Below are 24,514 nucleotides of genomic sequence, written 5' to 3' on the forward strand. Positions count from 1 at the left end.
GGCTGGAGAACCCGGTGAAGTTTGAGACGTCTCCTGGTATTAATAACACCCTGGACACAGAGATGGTCCCAAAGTCTGACCACAAGGAGGAGGAGGAGACTCACATCCTCATTGTGGAGGGCTTCCTGCTTTTACACCTACAGACCTTTGATAGACGTGCTAAACCAACGTTAATTTATTTCCATCCCATATGAAGAATGCTAAAAGAGGAGGTGTTCTAGGAAGTCCACGGTGCCAGACCCCCCCAGCCTGTTCGATGGCCACGTCTGAACCATGGACCTGCAACACAAGAACATCTGCTCACTGTGAAAGATTATTGAGAGCAGCTTTTTGTGATTTCTATGCAGAACACTATGATGTTTGCTGAGCTGTGCACTATTGAATTACTTAAGAATGTGGAATATTGCTGCTGTTTATTATTGTTCTCAGGTTTACTATTAAATGTATAGAGTGCTACTTACTGTATTTTAAAATTTACATTACTGCACAGAACATTTCAGATTATTTTACCACAGATCAAGGGTACAGACTGTCGTTGTTCACTGTGTATTGGGTAGTACTCATTTTGATTGACTGATGAGTATACAGAACCTTATGATGTTTCTGGTTTACAGCTGAGAACTAGTTGATAAAAGTACAGAATATTATTTCTTATTTTAGGTGTGATAATTGACAGTAAACATTCTAAGAAGTGGAAATTGACAGGGTTGTATTTAGTGCTGTTCTTGCACAATATTTGTCACTTAATTGCCCTCAGGATACTGTCGTTGAGTTTACCAGTTTTACATAACTGGCAGATGCTGCAGCTGATGATGCTGTAATTCACATAAACAAGGAAACCAGTCCATCATAACTTGAATGTTAACAGTCCAAAATGAAAAGGTCATATACAGCTTTCCTGTTGGGTTAAAGAGCTAAAAAACAAACAAAAAAAACATGAAAAATACTTTGTAAAAGCGAGAGGTTGGTAGCAGCTTTAATTTTTTCTAACAACTTTTCAGTGACCCCCCCCCAAAAAAAATCTGTTGTACCACCCTGTGCCCCCCCCACTAAAATTAATCTGGATTTGCCCCTGTGTTTTTTGTTGTTGTTTGCTAACCCTACTCTAATCACAGTAACAGGGTTGCTAATCCATGCTAAAGTTATTTTTTTCTCAGCAGTAACAGCTAGCTAGCTGTTACTGCTGACCAAGAGGACAAACTTATGGAAAAAAAGTTTTTAAAAAAAATTCTCTTATCCTGATAATATTCAGAACAAGGTTGCATGCTGTAGAGTGAGATGTTTAATCAAAGCTGACAATGTTATAGGGGGAGTGGGTCAAGAGAAAAATGGCATTTTAGGGGATACTCCAGACTTAATTGGTAATTTAAAAAAATATTTTCAAGCATTCTTTGCTTCTATTTTTTTTAGATTTGGCCTCTGGACAAAAACATTTACACAACAACTGCATGTTTCAGTATTTTGTACATGGATTATTTGAAATTTGATGGGTGGGACGGAGAATTTCCTCCAATTCTGGAATGACCTATAAACAAGACCCATTCATAAAAACTCTGTTCTGTAGCACCACAAACAACATGAATGTCACAGGACACCTCTAATCAGATTATGTGCATATTTCTTACATATATCTGACAGTAAATAACCATTAAAGACAGATTTTCCAGCAAACTCGCAGTTCAGCTCAGTGACATTGAGGTTAATTAGCTGCAGACCAGTATGACAGCTCTTCTCCAATATCTGTTTTCCCTCCTAAACGTTTAAATCTGTGCTGCTCAAATGGAGATAGCTCAGACTGTTTGGTGGATAAACTAAAGTCTATCCCAGAACGAATCACTGCCATGTCATCAGATTGATCAAAGAGCATGTAAACCGTGTCAATAAGCACACAAAGCAGCGCTGAGCGAGCCTTAAACATCTCAGTCCTCACTCATAAACACACTTTGCTTTAACACCCTTGAGAAAGCTTCTGGTGTGATTAAAAGTCCACTGGAGCCCTGAAGGGAGCTGTGGAGGGAATTAGATTTTTTTTGCAGCCCATGCAGACTGCACTGCAAACACTTTTAGCTCCATTCACAACTACGGAGTACAATGAAAAAAAACAAATTATCCCGCTAACCACGGGTCTTTGGATGGAATTAGGCAGAAATCCCAGTGGAAGGAGACTGAGCTGATTAAATGTTGCTTCCCTAATTGAGAGAGTCAAACTAATTTGCGATGAATCCCAGATCTTTTTCCTGTGCTGCATGAGAGGAAGTCATTAATAAAGTCTGTACGTCTAATTATAAATTATGATTAGAGGAGGTGGTTTGTTTCTCCAGAATGCTTCAGAGAAATTTTCAAAATGTCTCAAGCTGATTGGATTAAATTAAGAAGGGAGCTCAGATGATGGTTTGATCTTTATTGCTCACGCTTTAAATATTTTTTTGTGTATTTGACTGTAAATAAATCTGCTTGTGAGCCACCATCCACACAGAAAACACAACAGAGCATTTCTAGACGCTGATACACGCTGCAGAAATGAGCCTTCACCACCTGATAAACAGTTCTGTCTTCTTTTCTGTTGCTGTCGCTGCTGTAATCGTGTTCCTTTAGCGCCATCTGCAGGTTACAGCTGGTGCTTCAGCAGTTCCTTCATGCTGTCGTTGACTCTGCAGACACAAACAAGAGGTTTGAAGGCTTCGAGGTGGAGCATGATGACAGAAATGAGAATGATTCAGTTATATGGGTTCTAATAACCAGATTACAAAACAAACGCCAGGACATTTATTGACTCATGGATGCTGGTGGGGAAAAACACACCACGGCTTCTCTAGAGCTCTTCTCGGAACTGATTTTGTGAGCCCGTTCTTCTGATCCAAGTGATGAAAGTACGTCTTAGAACGATCTTGTCCTGTTAGCAGCAATATTGTCAACAACAGTGAACATAACCTGTTGCAGAGACATGAGATAATTCTGACTTAACTGCACTCTTACACTCAATCACATTCAATAGCATACCAGGCTTCTTTTTTATGTGGAAAGAATGGCCATAGGGGAAGAATTGAAGAAAAGTTTCCAGAGTGGTTGCTATTGGTAAAACCAGTGGAACCAGTAGAGTGATGGGTCAACCACAGCTGTTTAATCTAAGCTGACTACATAAAATGTCACATAGCATAATATTTGTTCTTTGGAGTCAATTATTCTTTGAAGACGCACTAGATTAGGGGTGTCAAACTCATTTTTGTCCAGGGTCCGCATACGGCCTAATTTGATCTCAAAGGGGCTGGACCAGTAAACTTATAGCATAATTACCAAGAAGTAACAATAAGTCTAAGTTTTCCGATGTTTTAGTGCAAAGGAGAACAAGTATATTAGAAAAATCTTTATATGTAGTGAACTGTCCTTTTGAAAATTATATTAGAAGCAACCAGAGATTAAAGTAAGTGCAATTCCAACAACACTGTGACTCAGTTTAACATTTATTTGTGTGCATTGTGCATTACAACTGATCACAGTGATTGTACAATGGCACAACATATTTAGTCACAGGTATGTGCAATTTAAAAACAGTCCTGGAATTTAAAAAAAAATCTAACTTATTAAGATATAGAAATTTTTTGAAGTCCATTTTCCACATCTGGAAAGTAATTGTGAACACCTCAATTAACTCTGCACACCTTTAAATCTTAAGTAGCAGCTATTTTATATAGACAGTTAAAGTAGTCACCTGCCTTGTTTGTGTATAAAATGTATATGTAAAATATACATAAAAAAATACATACATAACATGGATGCATCCATTAGAAATAATATTCCACTCAAACAAACACTTTTGTAGTGAATCTGATGACCAACACTGAATTTCACTGTATTTACTACAGCAAGTTTTCATTTAGCAACTGCTTTATTTCCCCTAGAGCAACAATGTTCAAAGCAGCATTTTACAGGATTTATTCTTGCTTCGTATTTGCTCCTGAAACTTGACATCTTTTAGCCTGCACAAGTGCATCAGTATCAGGCATCATTGTTGTACCAACAACAAATTACATTTTCAGCTTATTCACAAATACAAATTTAGACATATTGAGGTACATACGATTGATCCGATGTGTATTTTCATGTCAAGCAGTACAGCTATTTTAATTTTCATGTTCAAACAAATCAAAATACCAACTCTGCTGACCAGACTGTAGTTATCTTGCTTACAGTGCACGAACTCACAAAATTCCTTGCTTAGCTCAAGAACTCTATTGAGAATCTTTCCTGGACTCAGCCAACACACCTCTGTATGATAAGGAATGTCGGCAAATTCTGAATCTATTTCTCACAAAAAAAAGACTGAAATTGCCAGTGGTTCAAACCTTTAGCTCAGATAAAGTTTTCGGTTTGCATTACAGTGCTCATTAAATGCTCCATTTTTAACACTTTACCACACAGCGTTTCCTGATGGATGATGCAGTGATATGCTGTCAACTCACCAGGACACTTCTCCTGCATCTTGACTCGCATCCTCCCCACTTTTTTCACCATACATCGCCGGTGTGCCATCTGTTGTAAGTCCACAACTGATTAAATTGTGGGGATATTTCTGAGTCCTATCAGTTCCCGCCACCCGCTTCATATTTAGGTCACAAGATTCAGTATCCGTACATAACGTACACGTGTAACACACGCCTGTATTCATCGCAAAGTCATTTAGTTTTTGAGTACATCTATATTAAATGGCCACATTCTGCGTTCCTGAGATTTTGCTACGACTTTTTTCAAGATTTTAGTCGTCGGAAATGACGGCAAGAGTTGGTTAAAGCTTTAAAGAAACAGGAGATCAAAAGTCATACAGACCAACAGCATATTTTTTGGTTTTGTTTTATTTTCTACTAAGGCAAACTGAGTCTGTTCACTCAGCAGCCACATGACACACACAACATTCAACACAGAAGTGTAAATATGCATAAAGGGAATTAAAATATACAAAACAACTATTAAATACAGGCAAATTAAGGCAAAGATTTGCAGTTTCCAAGTTGTGGCAATAAATCTAATGTGTAATGTCAGAAATCAGGAGTGAACAGTGAAAATATGAGGCTGAACCAAACATCCTGCATCTACAGATCAGATCTTTCAATGTAAGGCAATGACTGGACAGTAGTAAGAAGTCATGCTTTGGTTTAATATCACCTCACAATAAATGTTATATTACAGGGGCATCTAATTTGGCTAAATACAGTAATGTCCAGTAATTTTTACCACATTAACATTTGGGCTACTATCACAAAGTTTTATCAAAGATTTGTGCTAATCTGTAACAGACATGGGCATAAGATGTGGAAGTGATCAAATATATTGAGTCTGCCCTAACGTGCTTTTTTCCCCACACCGACCGGCTCGGATAGTCTCAATGAGTGTCCCACAACATACTAGAGATGAGAAGTGAACGAAAACCTCCACATTACCTGGCGATCGCTCTTTGTTGTGGTCTGTATCCAAATCTCAGGACGTTAGAAAGCAAATCTCGTTCCGAAATCGCGCGATAGCTTGCGACAAAACCGGTGTTTTGACGCGTCCTGAGATTTGGATACAGACCACAACAAAGAGCGATCGCCAGGTAATGTGGAGGTTTTCGTTCACTTCTCATCTGTGGTATGTTGTGGGACACTCGTTGAGACTATCTGAGCCGGTCAGTGTGGGGAAAAAAAGCACGTTAGGGCAGACTTTGACGCAGGGGGGGGGGGCAAGTTGCCCCATACTTTTCACTAGCCGAGCTGCTAGCTGAGCTGCTAAGCTGCCTGCCTGGCTAAATACTGGAGCTATGTTGAAAAGTCATTTCTCCATCACTCATATGTATGAAATGACATATGAAAACAGACCCCAGGTTGAAAAAAAACGAAGTTCCCCTTTAATGTTACTCTGGAAGTCATACTCACAGTTATGAATGTGCTGTTTGGTACCTTGGTACTTGGCTCTCCTTTTTAAATCCGGACTTAAAAAACGTCTGTTATTTGGAAATTTAGAGTAGCTAGATGTATGTTAGCCAACAGACAGCATAGAAACAACCACAGTGAGCGCTCATCATTACTATTTCAAATAAATAACTGAAATTTAAGGCAAAGATTTAAATGAAGTCAGTATCGAACAATCAAAACCTACTAAAAAAAAAAATCCACTTTAAAAACAAAAAAAAAAAGCAGAAAAATGTGAGATAATGCATTTCTGGCTGACGAAATGATAGTCAATCCTCCTAAATTCAAATGTCATGCAGTCACGATGTGCACACAAATAAAACTCTAAGAAATGAAAAACATGCAGTTATGTTTTGATGTATAAACAAACATGCCACGAGCCTGAATTCACACCTCCACGATACACGGTTATATTCTGCAGCCTAAACAGCAACCAGCAGCAGCATTAGTGTCAGTCCATTTAAGATATATTTAGAACAAAAACAGGGCATTTTCATAGTAAGACTCCACAGTTTTCTCAAACCTCATACAGGAGTAGTGTGAACTGAATAATCATACCTGGCACTGGTTGGATTCTTTCTATTCCAACAGCAACCTGAGGGTGGCAGTGCAGTACGGTGCAGGATTAAGCTGCAAAAGCCCAAAACTCTCAAGCTCATGTCCTACAGCAGGAATCAGGGAGAAACAAAGTGGAACCACAGCAGACATCTGGAGCTGTCAAGAGCAGGATGAGCACCTGAATGCATCATCAGTACCCAGTAGAAGGTTAAAGGCAGACAGACGTGAAATAACCTCTTGGATTATATGTCATTGAAATGTTTGGCTTCAGCATCCAGGCAGGTGTAAATTTAAACAACTAATAAGTGCATATAAACAAAATCTGTTGTAAAATATTAATATTAATGTTATAAAATGACAACAGAACTGTGAAGGATGGTGTTGGCTCTATTTTTACGTCAGCACAAAAACTGAAACAAGTTGTTATGTTGGGATGTTTCAAACTCACACCCCCCTCCAAGGCAAAGGTTTGTCTCCAGTTTCCTACAAATAAGCTGTTATTTACGGCAACAGATTGTGTTGTGAGAGTGTGAAGCATACTTCACATCATGCATACGTGTTTTAGTACAGCTTTCTGTGAGTAAGACAAGGTGGAGATGAAAATTAAGGTGTCATTCAGGTTGGTTCATTCAGTAAAGGTCAAGTATGGACAAAAATGTGACAACAGAATCCTTGAGAATGGGAATTTCTGTCTGGCCTCGCCTCTAACACCCATATTAAAGACCCTTTCCGATGACAATCCCATTTTTCACCTTGTTAGCATGTCCATATGGTGTTTTTTCTATACTAGAGGATACATTATGAGCCAAACACACAGTCGGCACCACGAGGCAGGGACTTGCAGATTCTGAAAGATTCAATGTAGTGTCAAACATAAGGCCTGCGGGCCAAAACCAGCCCAGTAGAGCGGGGGTGTCAAAGGCATTTTAGCTCAGGGGCCACACGAAGCTCAGTTTGATCTCTAATGGGCTGGACCAGTAAAATCATAACAAAATAAACTATAAATAACCACAACTCCAAATATTTCCCTTTGATTTAGTGTAAAACGGTACATTCTGAAAACATTCACATTTAACAAACTTTTGTTTTTACAAATATAATGAACAATCTGAATTTTTTAAAGAAAAATAATTGCAATTTGAACTATATAGTTGGTGCATAATATTGCTGAAATTGTACTTATTGCAACCTCAGTTTGTTCATACTGCTTTGGTAAATCAATGTGAACATTTTCAGAATGTACTTTTTTTTTACACTAAAATAAAAACATTTGGAGTTGTGGTTATTTATAGGTTATTATGCTGTGATTTTACTGGTCTGGCCCACTTTAGATCAAATCAGAGTGAATGTGGCCCCTGAACTGAATTAGTTTGACACCCCTGTTGTAGAGTTACATCTAACATATAATATTTAGGAACAGAGCTGGGGTTACAGGGGATTACTTCATTTAAGCTTTAATATTGAATGTGCAATCTAAAAAAAATAACATTAATGGTTTCGTCACTGCTATAATTCGATCTTATTTGATTTGGGAATTACAGCTCCACATTTCCTTTAGTTTAGCATTAAGTCACTCAGTGAGCTGTTAGCTAGAAATTATATATTTCTCGCAAACTGGCACCCTTAAAAGTAATTAAACGTTCGTGTTTCCAGTGAACCCATGACAACTATCACTGTGTTACTGTGACACTGACGAAAACCTAAAAACATGTACGTTCGCAGGCAAGTTCTTGGGTACTAAGGATGATCTTGAGGTGGATTCATGGACATTTCTTTGTGGAATATATCCCAGAAAATATGATTCTTCCCACCACCCTGATTACACCTCTAAATCCATAGAGCTCCACAACTTTGGAGAATCCATGACAAAGAGCTTTCTAACATCCTACTAAGACTTTATGTTTTCATCTTTGATCTGACATCTGCTCCTATATTGCCACAAACATAACATTTTAAATTTTCACTCCAATTTCACTGACACCTTTCTACATAAAGCACACCGAGCTAAAAGATGTGACGCCTTCAGTGACGTTATGATTCTGTGCTGGTCTGAGTGACTGGAACACAAAAATAGAGCCCTGTGCGTTTGCGGTTAAAGCACTTTCCTCTCCTAATGAATCTGTGCTGGTCTGAGTGACTGGAACACAAAAATAGAGCCCTGTGCGTTTGCGGTTAAAGCACTTTCCTCTCCTAATGAATGCATTATATGATATGGATGCATGTGCAGACAGCTTGTTGGAATGAAAGCATTTGCCATAATAAATATTCATAATAATCTGTCACATTTCTGTACAGTGCAGAAGTCCTGCTGTGAGTTCACTCAGGCCTGTTGCGTCGCCTGAGGCCTGATGCCAGCTGATCCGCTCCAACCTCCTCAATGTTTGTCTCATACAAGTCTTCTAGAGAAGGCATGAGCTCAGAGTGCTCCAATCCTTCCTCCTCCTCCTCCTCCTCTGCTGCTCTGTCATCCTCCTCCTCCTCATCTGCCTCCACATCCTCTTCTTCGATTGCTGCCTCCCCGTCAGATTCCTCTGGTCTGAGCTCCTTCATCTCCTCACCTTCTGCTGCTGCATCATCTCGAGCTTCTGAATGCTTCTCATAAACTTTTTTAGAAGCCTCTGCCGTTACTGCAGAGGATTGTTTGTCGGCTGTGGCGTCGCTGGCCCCGAGGGACTCGATGAGGTCGTCCAGATTACGCTCACAGGAGGATTCTGAAAGACAGAAGATGACATATTCAACTGATAAACAATACTTAAATAAGAAAAGCAATCGGAGAGCGCAGTACTCCACCAAGGCTGTTCATTCCCCTATACGGCATTGTCAGAAATGCAGCATTTGTTTATTAGTTTTTGATGATCAGAAGTCACTGCAACATAGAATGTGTCCATTTAATATAGATGAACCCACAAACAAAATGACCTTGCGCTGAGCACAGGCGTGTGTTATGCATGTGTACGTTATGCACGATACCTAAATATGGCAGGGGGCGGGAATTAATGGGACTTCAAAACACCCCCACAATTTAATCAGTTGTTTCTTGTATCATTTCTGAAGGATAAGTCCTGGTAAGTCCATAGTGATTGATTTGTATTAGGATCATAATCATGTGATCGTCAGCAGGCACCTGACTTATTGTTCATTTTTTGTCACAGTTGCAGTGATGCTGTGCTGCTATCTCGCAATGATGCAGAAATCTTTAACAAATCCGTGGATCCAGACTATAATCCACATCACTGCCAAAATCTAATCACTTGGTCTTTGTGTCATTTCTGACCTTCTCTGAAAATTTCATCCAAATCCAGTATTCCGTTTTTGAGTAATGTTGCTAACAGACAGACAGACAGACAGACAGACACCGATCATCAAATAACTCTCTTTAGTGGAGAAATAAAGTGATGTCTGAGATGCAAATATAAAATAAACAATTATTTTTTAAGTTATTTTATCAGGTGACTGGTAGTCAAAACGTCATATTTTCTGCTAACAGACAGATAAACAGACAAATCAACACCGATCGCTACATAACTCTAATGTTCCTTGGCAGAGTAAGCCGATAACGGAAATTTCTACTAAAAGCAGGCATTTAAATAATGTAATAAAATTTCAAATAACAATTACCTGTAGACTACAGAAGAAAATGTATTCAAATGTAGAAAAATATAACAGTCAAATAAACAGACAAAAAAAACATGAAATAAGTAACTACATGAGAAAATCCCACAATAAATACCTTAATAATGATCAGAGCTACAACTTTTGAGTTCAGTTTAGAGTGTCATTTTTGTCCTTTGGATCACCTCACATCAGTTCAATAAATCATGTCTCGATGGTATTCATATTTTCAAAGCCCTGACATGGCTGATTTAGTGCCATACCCTTTAAATATAAATGACACTTAACTATATATTTTAATTATTTACTTTATAAGCAGCAAACCTTTCTAAATGTCTGATGAGCAGCCAGATTCACTAACAGAGTCTGATTTGTACTGACATACAGATGGCTATGTCGATTCATGACAGAATATATTTGTTTCATTGTGTATTTGACTGGAATTGTTCTGATTTAATTTGTAGATGATTCTCAGCAGCAACACTCATAAGAGGAAATGGGTAAAGTCTGTGTTCTCCTTTTTACTGGATGCATTAAGCTATTGTACTCAAAATGTTTTAGTATCAATTTTTGATTAGCTATAGCAGCCTGGGTTTTACATAGTATCATTTTGGAATGGAGAAAAGTGGCATTGCAAGTTACAAAAACCCACACATGCACAGGAAGAACATGCAAACTCCATGCAGAAAGATCCCAGGCCCATACACAAACCAGGGATCTTCTAGCTGTGAGGCCACAGTGCTAACCACCGAGCTACTGTGCAGCCCACAATATACATTTTCAGATATCAAATTCCACCAACACAGCAGGAAAAATAAAACAGCTTGAGCTTCGGCTTGCATGCTGTATACTGTATGCCGACGTTTCTGTGCTCTGTGAAAGGATTCATGTTTTCTTTCTCGTCATAAAATGTCAAATTAGATTTTCTTAAGTTGAAGGTAGAGACTTTTCTGAGTAGTTTCTTCAGCATCAACCAATCACATTTTAATACACAACCTCACGTTACCAAAAATGCCCTCACATCTTTACATTTTAAATCAGACGCTGCTCAAAGCTCGTGCTCTGATCGTTGTGCAAATGTGACGTCGACCACATTCACAAGTGTAAAATTAGATGCAAAACACATCTCCACAGACGTGTCTCAGCGTAGCCAATCCAGCTGAATTTCAAATTGTGGTTTATCACAACAAGACAGGCATCAGCGATGACACACAGACCCAGTTTGAAGGCTGTGACTGCAGCATGAAGCATGACTGCATTAGCCACACCTCACAATCTGGCCTGCAGTTGGAAATGCATCATCTGGTAATATAAATATCAGCATCGTTACTAGATGTCTAACTGCACTCACTTTAACCTGATCACCAACAAGTAAAATTCTGAAACTCTAAAATTAGAAGCAAACTGCAGTCGAACACAATCAAAAATACTGAGCCCACCGTTGATGTTGAGGGGTGGACAGTCCATTCCTCTCTTCTTCATCAGGTACCGGATGGTTTGGAGTTGAGACATGATCTCATTCTTCTGGTCCTGAGCCACCGACTTCACACTGCAGACAAACAAAAAGAGAATGTTTTCTACATTTATTCTTTTTCAGAAGGATGGTCTTTGAGTTAGTCAAAAGCAACTCTTCCTTGGCAATATCATAAGCAGTGGTAAGTTTTATTATCACATACAACGCTATGCAGATGATACAACCATCATTGGACTTATTACACACGTGGACAAAATTGTTGGTACCCCTCAGTTAAAGAAGGAAAAACCCACAATTCTCACTGAAATCACTTGAAACTCACAAAAGTAACAATAAATAAAAATTTATTGAAAATTAAATAATCAAAATCAGCCATCACTTTTGAATTGTTGATTAACATAATTATTTAAAAAAACAAACTAATGAAATAGGGCTGGACAAAAATGATGGTACCCATAACTTAATATTTTGTTGCACAACCTTTTGAGGCAATCACTGCAATTAAACGATTTCTGTATTTGTCAATGAGCGTTCTGCAGCTGTCAACAGGTATTTTGGCCCACTCCTCATGAGCAAACAGCTCCAGTTGTCTCAGGTTTGATGGGTGTCTTCTCCAAATGGCATGTTTCAGCTCCTTCCACATATGTTCAATGGGATTCAGATCTGGGCTCATAGAAGGCCACTTTAGAATAGTCCAACGCTTTTCTCTCAGCCATTCTTGGGTGTTTTTGGCTGTGTGTTTTGGATCGTTGTCCTGTTGGAAGACCCATGACCTGCGACTGAGACCAAGCTTTCTGACACTAGGCAGCACATTTCTCTCCAGAATTCCTTGATAGTCTTCAGATTTCATCGTACCTTGCACACTTTCAAGACACCCTGTGCCAGATGCAGCAAAGCAGCCCCAAAACATTACTGAGCCTCCTCCATGTTTCACCGTAGGGACAGTGTTCTTTTCTTCGTATGCTTGGTTTTTGAGTCTATGAACATAGAGTTGATGTGCCTTACCAAAAAGCTCCAGTTTGGTCTCATCTGTCCAAAGGACGTTCTCCCAGAAGCTTTGTGGCTTGTCAACATGCATTTTTGCAAATTCCAGTCTGGCTTTTTTATGAGTTTTTTTCAGCAGTGGTGTCCTCCTTGGTCGTCTCCCATGAAGTCCACTTTGGCTCAAACAACGACGAATGGTGCGATCTGACACTGATGTACCTTGGCCTTGGAGTTCACCTTTAATTTCTTTGGAGGTTGCTCTGGGCTCTTTGGATACAATTCCAACGATCCGTCTCTTCAATTTGTCATCAATTTTCCTCTTGCGGCCACGTCCAGGGAGGTTGGCTACTGTCCCGTGGGTCTTGAACTTCTGAATAATATGAGCCACTGTTGTCACAGGAACTTCAAGCTGTTTAGAGATGGTCTTATAGCCTTTACCTTTAAGATGTTTGTCTATCATTTTTTTTCGGATGTCCTGGGACAATTCTCTCCTTCGCTTTCTGTTGTCCATGTTCAGTGTGGTACACACCTTTTCACCAAACAGCAGGGTGACTACTTGTCTCCCTTTAAATAGGCAGACTGACTGATTATGAGTTTGGAAACACCTGTGATGTCAATTAAATGACACACCTGAGTTAATCATGTCACTCTGGTCAAATAGTTTTCAATCTTTTATAGAGGTACCATCATTTTTGTCCAGGCCTGTTTCATTAGTTTGTTTTTTTAAATAATTATGTTAATCAACAATTCAAAAGTGATGGCTGTTTTTGATTATTTAATTTTCAATAAATTTTATTTATTGTTACTTTTGTGAGTTTCAAGTGATTTCAGTGAGAATTGTGGGTTTTTCCTTCTTTAACTGAGGGGTACCAACAATTTTGTCCACGTGTGTAGCTCAAACAACGAATCACATTACCGAGAAGAGGTAGAGAATGTTGTTTGCTGGAGTAAAGAAAAAAACTTGCTTCTAAACACTTCAAAAACTTGTGAGTTGATTATTGATTTTCGTCACAAGAGAAACCATTTGCCCATTACAATTCAGGATACTGAAGTGCAGATTGTTGAAAACTGTAAATTTTTGGGTGTCACTCTTTCAAATGATCTGAGTTGGAACTCAAATACTACCAGCATTGTTAAAAAGGCTAAACAATGCCTCTTCTTCTTGCGCAAGCTTAGGAAATTCACCCAAAAAAAAGATTCTTTTAAACTTTTATCATTGTGTGATTGAAAGTGTGCTAACCAGCTCCTTCATTGTGTGGTTTGGTAATCTCACCTTGAAAGAAAAGAAAGCTTTGGATAAAGTGGTCTGTTCAGCCAGAAGGACAATTGGCTACACCTTGCCGCTCCTGGAGGCCACATATAAAGCGAGACTCTTAAACCGAGCTTTACAGATTGTAAAGGACTCCTCAGGCCATCCTGCCAGGACCATGTTTGAAGTCCTTCCCTCAGGGAAAAGAGATCGCTCAATCAAATGTACCATGTCTCGTCACTTTAAGAGCTTCTTCCCACAAGCTGTGATCACTTTAAATAATGTATCTTGTTTTTAATATGTTTTTATTTCTGTTACGAACTATTTATTGGTTTTTAGCATTTTATTTTTAGGTATTTTATGTGGCATTGTTTGTTATGTTCTCTGTTTTGTTATTGTTTTACTTTCTTCTGTACTGCTGTTGTTTTTTAGATGTTGACAGTGCACTTTGAGCTCTTGCACCTTTTTTTCCAATGTGGTTTTATACTGCAAATGGCAAATAAACTTGAACTTGAACAACAGTCAGTTATATGTCAGTGGGAGGTAATTTGTTGCCATGGAGTCATTTAGTGGACCGTGGATTCAAACTTGAGTCCCAGAAGTCTATTTTGTTTACACTTTGTCAGCTAACTACCATTAAAAGCATGCTGAACTACCTGTAAGCCGGTCATGTTTGTGGTGTGCACATGATTGTACAGACAACTTTCACTTTCCATTAGTTTGACACCGAAGAATTCTAAAAACCTGATGCTTCTCTGACAAGTTCTTGAGCTACAATGAGGTCTTTTGTTATCTCCAAGTAAATATGAATGCTTATTCTCGCAGAACATCAGAAATATCTACACAACAACATATGCCATAGACTTTTCGAAGGAATAGTTTGGGCATTTTGCCAATTAGACTTCTTTGCTTTTTTAAACACTGAGAAGGTGAGAAGAGAATTTTTCAGATTTCCAATAAGGTGCTCTTTTTATTTGAGTATAAAAAACATAACCAGGTCTGCACAGTGGTCGGTGGTTAGCACTTTCACCTCACAGCTAGAAGATCCCCGGTACACGTCCCGGCTTGGGCCTGGGATCTTTCTGCATGGAGTTTGCATGTTCTCCTTGCATGTGTGGGTTTTCTCCGGGTTCTCCAGCTTCCACTCACAGTCCAAAAACATGCTGAGGTTAACTGGTCATTCTAAATTGTCCGTAGGTGTAAATGTGAGTGTGATTGCCCTCTGCCTTCACCATAAGTCAGCTGGGATAGACTCCACTCCCCCAGCGACCCTAATGGCGATTAAGGCGGTGTATAGATGATGATAGATAAAAAATAATCACCATAAATGTACTGAGGTCAGTGCATTTCTTACACCTTACAGATTTCAGGAACGTGGAACACAATTAAAAACAGAACAACCTGCTGGTAAATCTATGATGCCTGTCTGCTGAAAAAGAAGGGACGGGGCTGGGATCACATTTCAAAACCCAACCTGTGTACACAAAGTATGAGGATGAGGTGTGGTGCACACCTGGAGGCTGCAGCATGTGCAAACTAACACGGATCATGACTCACCAGTTAGTCAGCGGGTCCAGCTGGGTGAGGATGGAGTTGAGCATCCTTTCTGTCTGTGCCAGCCTTTGTTCCAGCTCATTCAACTGGTTCTCTGCGTTAAAACAAACACATACACGAGGTGATTAAAAACCCCATATCTAAATCACGCATGTGTGACCAAAGAGCACACGGACAAACATGCAAATAATAGAAGGCTCTGCGTGTGCGATACACACCTGCCTCCACTGATTTTTTGGCCCCTTTTGCAAATTTGTCCTTTTGTGCCTTGTCATCCGCAGACTTGATCTGTAAGATGAAAACAGCGAGTGATTTCCGTTCAGATTTCTAGATTTTATCAATGGCATTCAGTGTTGCATGTGTATTAAAGTTACCTTCAGAAACTTGTAGGCTGCAAACACTCCAACTCCGATGGCGTAGAGAGGCATCAGTGTGAACACGTAGCCCTTGTTGCTGTTGGATTTATATTTGTCACTCTTCAGCTCTTGCTCCATCCGTTTCTTCATCTGCTGCAAGTTCTCGGGGGTCTGATGTGAGCCGGGGCCGTTCACATTGATGGGCTGACCTCTCACTGCACCCGGGCCTGGACCTGCTGCCACAAACACCACATCGTGAAAGGAGCAAGACAGCGGTGACTCATTGTTATTTCATCCCTTTAGCACAGAATAACATTAGAGCCACTGTAATGATAACAGGAAATATGAACTAAAGCATGGGGGAAACCACTTAAGACCACTGAACTCTCTGTGTTTGTGTTTATGAAACCAGTCTGAGATGAAAGCAGCCATTAGAAGATGGTAAACTGAGGCCATAGAGGGATGGTCTGCAACAATACCCAGACAGGCCCAAGCATTTAAACAAGTTTTGTTAGTGGGTCAATACATAATCGTGGGACTTCTTGCAACATAGTTGACATTTTTGTTGATTTCAGGCCCAAAATCAGCATGACTGCCTATAACCAAACACCACATGGCATTTTAACTGAAAGATTCTTCTAAATATTACATATAAAATTGAGTAAAATATATTGAGATATTGCAGTACACCTGTTGACATGCCATAAATCCACACTTGACTCACACACTACTTTATATTAAATTACTCAGAAAGCCTTGGAGTCTTGCCAGTCTTTTCTTCAGGAGGAAATGACATCATGTGGAGCAGGTCATGTGATCTGGAATCAACACACTTCCTTGAGAGGTGTTTTTGTAACTGGGAACTTAGTAGAAAGTGACTTCTCAGACACAGATACAATTTATTTCCCATATAAAATTTGATATATTGCTTAAAAAGAAATGTCTGTCACGATTATCTCAACTTTAAAAAAAACACAAAACAGTTTTTGATTGATCTCACTTTATTATTGGTAAGTTAATTAGAAGGTGGTTGTTATTAAATTCGGACAGTAACTTAGTTGACATTTTAGTGATATCCAGTCATTTTTTTTATTAATAAGTGATTGTTTCCATGATAAATAATAATGGAATTTGTAAAGACATGATCGTAATGAACATATAAAACATTAGCTTTTTTACTTTGAATAAAAACGCATGCAAGATACATCGCATGGACTTCAAAAGTCAGAATATAAATGAAACATTTCCCACAGCGTTGTATCAAAAGAGGAAGCATCTTGGGCTGTTCTCGAGGCAGGTTGACTCCATGGATTCATCCTGTTGACTCCAAAATTGTGAACCGATTATCGACAACCTCTGCAGAAATCTCCGATTCATCAGACCAGAATATGCTTTTCATCATCAGCTGTTTTGGTCAGACTAGTACTGCCAGTTACTAGATGTCTGAAAAAGCTCTACTAACTGGCGCATATTCATGAAGTGCAGCGTTTTCAGACATACTCAAACTAGCCTGTCTGACGATCACTTCACAGTAAAAGTCACTGAGATCCCATTTTGTCTCATTCTCCTGTTTAATGTGTATATTAACTGAAGCTCACGTGTATCTGATGTATATTTTATAGTAGGTAGTGTCTACAGATACGGACCCGTACCCGTAGCCTGTGGCCTACGGATACGGCACTTTCCCTTATTATAAATATTAATGAGATGTACATGAATATTAATGAGCCGGCTGATGAACGCGGTTTGTGATTGGCTGGTAATCCGACGGACATAAATATTAATGAGCCGGTTTGGTAATCCGAGTGATGAAGGCGCTTCCGTGATTCGAGGTGAATCTGCGTGCCGAGCCTGTCATGTCAGTCATCTGCTGTTCTCTTTTCTATCATGCATAATGTCTTATAAATATCATTATCTGACTTTTTCACGGACAGCGATTTGGGGGTTGAAATCAGCACTACTATTAAAAATAGCAAAACTTTTTATTCACGTGACCCTGTTCTAATAAAGCACAAACAGCAAACAAAACAAATGGCAGAACTAACAGCCAGCAAACGAAAAGTATTTTTTTACCTTCAAAAGTAGCGACAGACTATTACATATTAACAACCTAAACAAAACCCTGATGTATTTTCTACGTCTGGCAACACAGACACTGCACGTCAGTCACTTTAATGTTAGCGGACTCTGTTGAATGGCTAAGTTACATAACCACAAACAAATCTCACAATATCACAGTAAATCGAGTTTGTGGGTTTTTTTAATTCATGCCGAATTAAAGAGCTGCTCCTCACCATTCACGAGTGTTTGTTTCATATTCGACATCCTTAACTTTATCTTGTAAATTAGCGTCCGAAATTAAATGGGAACATTTGCAATGGAGTTCGTCAGCCGCTTCCACCACTGAACGCGGTAAACTACTTAATAGGAACTGGACTTCAAACAATTTATACACGGCGTCTAAAAGCGTAAAAACTGCAATGTCTAAAGTGTGAGAGGAGACGGTGTATTTTTGGTTAAATTATACAATGTTCGCCGTCAAAGTCATTCAAATAAACTGCCTGTAATGTGCAGCAAATAGTAGTTAACCGGCGCCAGCTCTTCAGTGACCTTAGTGTACCTCTAGTACAGATGCTACAGGTACGGGTCCGTACCTGTAGCATCAACCTTTATAGTAAACTGCTACCAAGTGACTCGATGAATAAGTAGGTGTACAGACGTTCCTAATAAAGTGCTTAGTGAGAGTATTAAAGAACATAAAAAAATTATAATTCCTCAATCTCAGAAACAAATCAGCAAATCCAAAAACGAGAAGAAAACAAAAATGTGATTAGCCACAGTCAATTCATGATTTAACAAGGGGGGCAATTACTTTTTCACACAGGGCCAGGTAGGGTGGATAGCTTTTTACCCTAAAAACACTGAATTTACAAACTGCATCCTGTGTTTATTTTGGTTATCCTTGTCCAATATTTAAATCCGTTTGATGGTCTTAAACATCCAAAAAAAAAAAAAAAAAAGAATTTGAAAAGGTGACAAACACTTTTTCACATCACTGTATTCATGGCCTGATGTTGTATCTTGTAAGTTTAACATCAGGCCACAGACAACACAGCTGGGAACAAACGCATGTCAGACACGATACTCTATGTTAATCTGGAGGTAAAAACATACACAGACACTAGATACACATGTGGGAGAAGTCAGTCAGTGCAAATGAAGTCCAAACCATAATAATAAGACATCATGACATCAAATGCTATATGTAATGTGGAGGCTAAGCTTCACTTTAAGACAGAGGTGTCAAACATGCGTCCCACGGGCCAAACCGGCCCATCAAAGGGTCCAATCCGGCCCATGGGACAACTTTGTAAAAATTACAGAGACGGCATTAACTTGTAAAACTATAAATTTAAAATAATTCTTAGACCATGACAGGTTGTTTTGAACATGAAGTAAAATATTAGATTGTTCATTGTTCTATTGTCACTGAGTGTCGTATTCTTGTCATGTTTTGTCTTGTTTTTTGTCTCATTTTTGCCTGAGATTTGTCGTTTGTCTCGTGTTTTTATCATTTCGTTTCTCGTTTTTGTCATTTTGTTTCCTTTTTGTTTTGCTATATTCGTTGTTTTGTGTGTCATTGTTGTCATTTTGTGTTTTTTGTCTCACTTGCATTGTTTGTCTATTTTTTGTTGTGATCATTTTTGTAACATTTCTGTCTTTTGTGTAATTTTTTTGTCTTGTTTTTGTACATTTTTGTCACTTTGTAACTTTTTAAATCAAATTTGGTCTCTTTTTTGTTTTGTTTCATGTCATTTGTCCTATTTTTTTGCCATCTTGTTTCTCATTTTTGCAATATTTTGTCTTGTTTTTGTTGTTTTCTGTCTTTTTTTTGTCTGACTTTTGTCGTTTCGATCATAGTAAAATGTTGTATCATTCAGTTCCGGATCCCTGTGACTAAACGTTTTGTGCACATTTTGTAGATACACTGTGATCAGTAGGTTTTAATGTGTAAATGATAAACTGAGGCATAATGTTCTTGAAACTGAATTTATTTTTCTTCAGAAATTTCAGGGTATTGTTCATAATGTTTTGTGAACAGATAGTTCCTTAAATGTGAACATTTTCAGAATGTACTTTTTGGAACGAAAACAAAGGAAAAATCTGGAGTCACTTGTAGATTATTATGCTGTGACTTTACTGGTCTGGTCCACTTCAGATCAAACTGGGCTAAATGTGGTCCATGAACTAAAATTAGTTGTGTATAAAGATGTGTATATTTGTAGATGCTGACTCTACTGTCTTGTATCACCTGAACTAGTATTTTAGAGCAGAATGTACCTTTAAGGAGAGGTTTTATTAGACATTAGCTGTAGATGAATAACCACAGAAGAAGGATATGCAGTCTGTTCGGTCAGGACTTTTATTTTGAGGGAACTAGCCAGTGCACGCGACAGCTAACACGGAGAGGAGAGGAGTAGCTCGAGACAAGCCACACATGCTAACAGGAGCCACGCTAATGTGAAACAGAAGAAAATAAAGAGACGTTTTCTACCTTTTCTGGTGTAACGAGAGTCGAATTTAGCGTCCTTGGCCGCGGTTCCCCCGCCGACACCGAACAGCCTCGGCAGGACGACGAACGTGAAGAGGACGGCCGTGAAAGCCAGAGCGACTTGTTGTGATGCAGACAGAACCATCGTCCGTGAACCGACGACCGCACCGAACACAGCTGTAACCGAGCACAGCTAACGGCGAGAAGAGGCCGTGAGAGGAGACGGTAAACGGAACAGAACCGCTCAGCAGTCAGGTCGAAATGCAGCGAAAACTACGAGACATTAGAGGCTATGAAGCAGAGACTTCGGCCCAAACAGCTGCTGCTGCTGACAGGAGCTCAGAGACGAGCCTTCACAATAAAAGCTTCAACGTAACTACGTAAAAATAAAGTGACGGCAGTAGACTGCTACTACTACTACTACTACTACTACTACTACTACTGCAACAAGTAGTACTAATAATAATACTTAATATTGTTATTATTATTAATATTACTATTGTAAACTTTTGTTTTTGCATTGTATTGAAGTGCTTTTTGTTTCTTTTTTCTTTCATTAGTGAATGAAATAAACTCAGTACATCAAATGATGTTCTTGTCATAATAATAATATTATATTAGCATTGTTACTATTATACTATGCTATACTACTACTTCTACTATTATTATCATCATTATTATTATACTATAATAATAAAATAATCATAATACAGTTATTCTTCCTTTTCTTCTTCTTCTTCTTATTATTATTATTATTATTATAACTGTACGAAACAATCATAACGATAAAAATAAAACTAATAATCATATATATTTTATGTATTTCCAAAAATGATTTACAACGGCATTAAACCAAAAGATACAAAATTAGAAATATTACTGAAATAATAGCAAATGAGACTGAAACACAACTGCACCAAAAACCAGAGCACCCACAATTAAAATGGAATAAAATGCAGTTCGAAAATACTATGATGTAAATCTAGGACTGTCTAACAACACTCGGCTTCTTCCAACATTCTTGATTATACTGTTCTAGTAAGAAGAGACAAGACAAGCATCTTTACTGTCCTTCCATAAGATGTGGTACATAAGAATGAAACTGTTACACAGGTCATCAAGTGCAATATAATGTTGCAATATAAATGAATAAGAATAATGTACATTATATGCAATACATCGGGCCTACAATTGTGGAAAGTTGTTTTATTCCACAGTAAATAAAATAAAAATGTACCAATGTACCCGAAGAGTCCCCTGCAATAAATAAAAGTAGTGGTTTGAAAATTTTGCTTTTTTAATTAAACCTATTTATTTAATTATGGCATGTATTTTCAAATGTATTGTCTGTTTATTTATTTCAGGATTCATTTCATAGCCATGCATTTTGTATCTCAAAAGAATATTTATTTCTATTTAATACTGAACTGAAGGGTCTGACAGCCAGAGTACAGAAAGTCTCTGATGCTGCATAGTGTTCCTCCTGACGTGAGGGGGGCAAACTGTCCATTAACAGGGTGGGTGTGGTCCCTCATGACCACTTCTTGGCTGTGTAGATGTCAGTGATGGAGAGCTGACTGGTTCTAAGACTTCCTGTCCACAGAGGAGCAGTTGTTGTATCACACTGTGTGGCAGGATGTTATGATGCTCTCCACCACCAACCTGTAGAAAGTCGTGAGGACCAGTGTTCCAAGTCCTGCTTTAGACCAGCAATCATCACCTTGTTCTTTTCATATTGATAGAGAAGTTACGGTCTTTGCTAGAGGAGCTTGAGAGCTTGCTGCACATCTATTTTTTTTGTATTGATTTCCAGAGGCAACTGACTGCTGGAGAGATGTTGGTGTTTCCAGAAACCCTGTGTTCCATTAATACTGTCTAATGTTGGAAGTTGTGGTTGTGTGGTTGATCACACCCCAACACTGATGCTGCTGCAATATGAGAACCATATTATTTCAATATTCCATATCACACCACTATAGGAGGTTGAGTCTCTGTGCAGATGGGATATGTTATAATGTCATGCAGAAGTGCATTAATAGAGCAAGTGAAATCCAACGTAATGTGACGCTAAGATAAGCTGACAGATGCTACAGAGAATAGAAACATTTGCATCTCAGACTTTGCATGATAGCAAAAAACAAATAAGGAAAAGCCACCAGCCTGCTGTGGTAGACAATATTTAACACTTTTTTGGCTCAGGTAACAACATGTGGCACTGCAGTGTCAGCTGTTTTCTATGAATGTCACTCTTGTTTAGTCTGGTTGATCAAGAAGGCCAGAAACACTTTGGTGCAAAATAAATGTGTCTGTGTGACAATAAATCTGTTTTCTTAAATGAAGATAACCTTAAATTATTCAGAAATACAGTCCAGACAGTACTGACCCTTAGATGAATGACATTCTTCCATAAATGACCCTTATAAGAATCAATGTGTTTTTATACCATTTCTGTCATTTGGTTAAGAATAATAATTTGTATTATTATTTGTATTACATTTTTGTCCACATAACAACGATTCCACGCTTGAAATATGTATTATTTTTCATTTTATTATTGATTTTGATCATTGAAAAAGAAGAATATTACACAGAGCAGCAACAGAAGAATGTCGACATTCATTTTGTTGACATTTTTCCAGTTTTCCTCCAGCCGTTGCTGCAAGTTTATGCACTGCATTACCTCTGATATTACCATTGATAAAGAGCTTGGGATAGTAATACACATATTACAATTTCTTTAAAAGTATAAAAGGTAACTTAAAAATTTTAATGGAATGGCATCAAAAACATGTTTTTGGGAATAGCTGGAATTTAAAATGATAAAAACTTTTCATTACAACGATATTGTAAGAAAACGACCTCCCTGGGTCAGTTCTGACTCACTTGTGCAACTAAAGGTTAATGTGGTAAATGACTATTCTACTTGGAAACAGCTGATTTTTAATGGAATATCTCCATAGGGCATATTGGACGCGCATCGCGAGGTGCATTTCCTTGAAAACGACCGATTCGTGGATTATATACCGACTTCAAGACATGTTTTGGACAAAATAGTTTACTGGCTTGTGTCGTCTGGATGTCCAAGGTTGGATTATGGCCGTTTTTTGTGGAATATTTTCATCTGTGTGTAATAATGAACCCGGAAATGTGAGTCGTGCTGTGTACGTTGAAGCCGTGTACAGAGAACGGATGGATGGATATTCGTTTTTTGTCGGACAAATGTGTTTATATTACCCGCTGTGGTAATCACATCTGAAAGTGGTTTATACCGGCGGATTCATGAGAATCTAAGCTTTCCATCGGCGTATAATGTTTATATAATCACGTTTGCAGCCTTCGGACATTCTTTAAATTCCTATGCAAATTAGTAAGTGTACCGCCGGCGGTACACTGAAGTTTAACGGGTTAAAAATGCTGGAGTTTGCAGCACAAACTCCCAGCGCAAACTATATACTCCCAATCCCGCTTGACTTCTCGCTCAGCTTTAGCCTCCAGCATAAGCCCCGGCCACAAAAAACGTCACAATGTTTGTAAACAAATAAAGGGTCTATTGTCCCCATCAGACGCCATGGTCTCTCCGACGGGCAGCTTCACTCTTCAGCCCAATGACACGGTGAAGTATAACGCTGTGCGGACGCGTTCATATGATTGGCTGAACAGTACACCCACCCCCACGTGGGGTGAGTTTTTGTGATTGGCTGAAAGGAGGGAGACATCTGATTGGCTACAGAAACTTCCGTGTTGAAAAAAATGCATTTGTGGATCGAGCTGACGGCAGAGCAGTCTCAAAAAAGATTCACACACAAAAGCAGTTTGTGAATGCAGAAATACATTTGTGAACTTTCTTAATTTATTTGTGGATTGCAGTTTACATTTGTGAACCCCAGTTCACATGTGTGAATTCTTCTGTGTGCATTTGTGGATTGCAGTTTACATTTGTGAATTCTTCTGTGTGCATTTGTGAATTATGAGACTGTTCTAACGCCATAAAAGAGAGGCTGTAACTGTACTGTATGTTGGATCTGTGTTAATGTAAGTAGATAGTTACTGAGGCTGGATCATGTGAGATATTTCTATGAATCAATATTTAATTTGTTTTTCTAAAATCTTGGTGATGGTCGGTACTAGTATATTGTGATACCCAAACAAAATATTTAAATACATTTGTGATCTGCTTAGAATCAGCACCGTGCAAGAAAATAAAACAAACTGCATTTGTGAACACGTTGATCC

General features: G+C 38.6%; 1 protein-coding gene across 2 annotated transcripts; it reads right to left on the bottom strand.

Annotated features, from left to right (window-relative positions):
* Window positions 1-4,832: 4,832 nt before the first annotated feature.
* ccdc107 (coiled-coil domain containing 107) lies at window positions 4,833-20,651 on the bottom strand. 2 transcript variants are annotated; one of them, XM_022215741.2, is made up of 6 exons: window positions 20,285-20,651; window positions 15,748-15,962; window positions 15,592-15,661; window positions 15,377-15,467; window positions 11,552-11,661; window positions 4,833-9,211 (listed from the first exon to the last, which is right to left on the bottom strand). In XM_022215741.2, the coding sequence occupies exons 1-6, from the start codon at window positions 20,424-20,426 to the stop codon at window positions 8,817-8,819; spliced, it is 1,023 nt and encodes a 340-aa protein (XP_022071433.1). In that variant the 5' UTR covers window positions 20,427-20,651; the 3' UTR covers window positions 4,833-8,816. The 2 variants fall into 2 exon arrangements, with proteins under 2 accessions (XP_022071433.1, XP_022071432.1); XM_022215740.2 differs by having other exon boundaries at window positions 15,748-15,965.
* Between the last annotated feature and the right edge of the window lie 3,863 nt (window positions 20,652-24,514).

The sequence above is a fragment of the Acanthochromis polyacanthus genome, chromosome 1, assembly GCF_021347895.1.
Source record: "Acanthochromis polyacanthus isolate Apoly-LR-REF ecotype Palm Island chromosome 1, KAUST_Apoly_ChrSc, whole genome shotgun sequence".
Lineage (NCBI taxonomy): Eukaryota > Metazoa > Chordata > Actinopteri > Pomacentridae > Acanthochromis > Acanthochromis polyacanthus.

Bases quoted from the DNA above. Each gene is read 5' to 3' on its own strand.
- ccdc107 (XM_022215740.2), bottom strand. From the start codon at position 20,426: ATGGTTCTGTCTGCATCACAACAAGTCGCTCTGGCTTTCACGGCCGTC. The intron at 15,966-20,284 runs GTAGAAAACGTC...TGTTTGTGGCAG, and splicing joins CTCTCGTTACACCAGAAAAG to CAGGTCCAGGCCCGGGTGCA. The intron at 15,662-15,747 runs GTAACTTTAATA...TTCATCTTACAG, and splicing joins CAGCCTACAAGTTTCTGAAG to ATCAAGTCTGCGGATGACAA.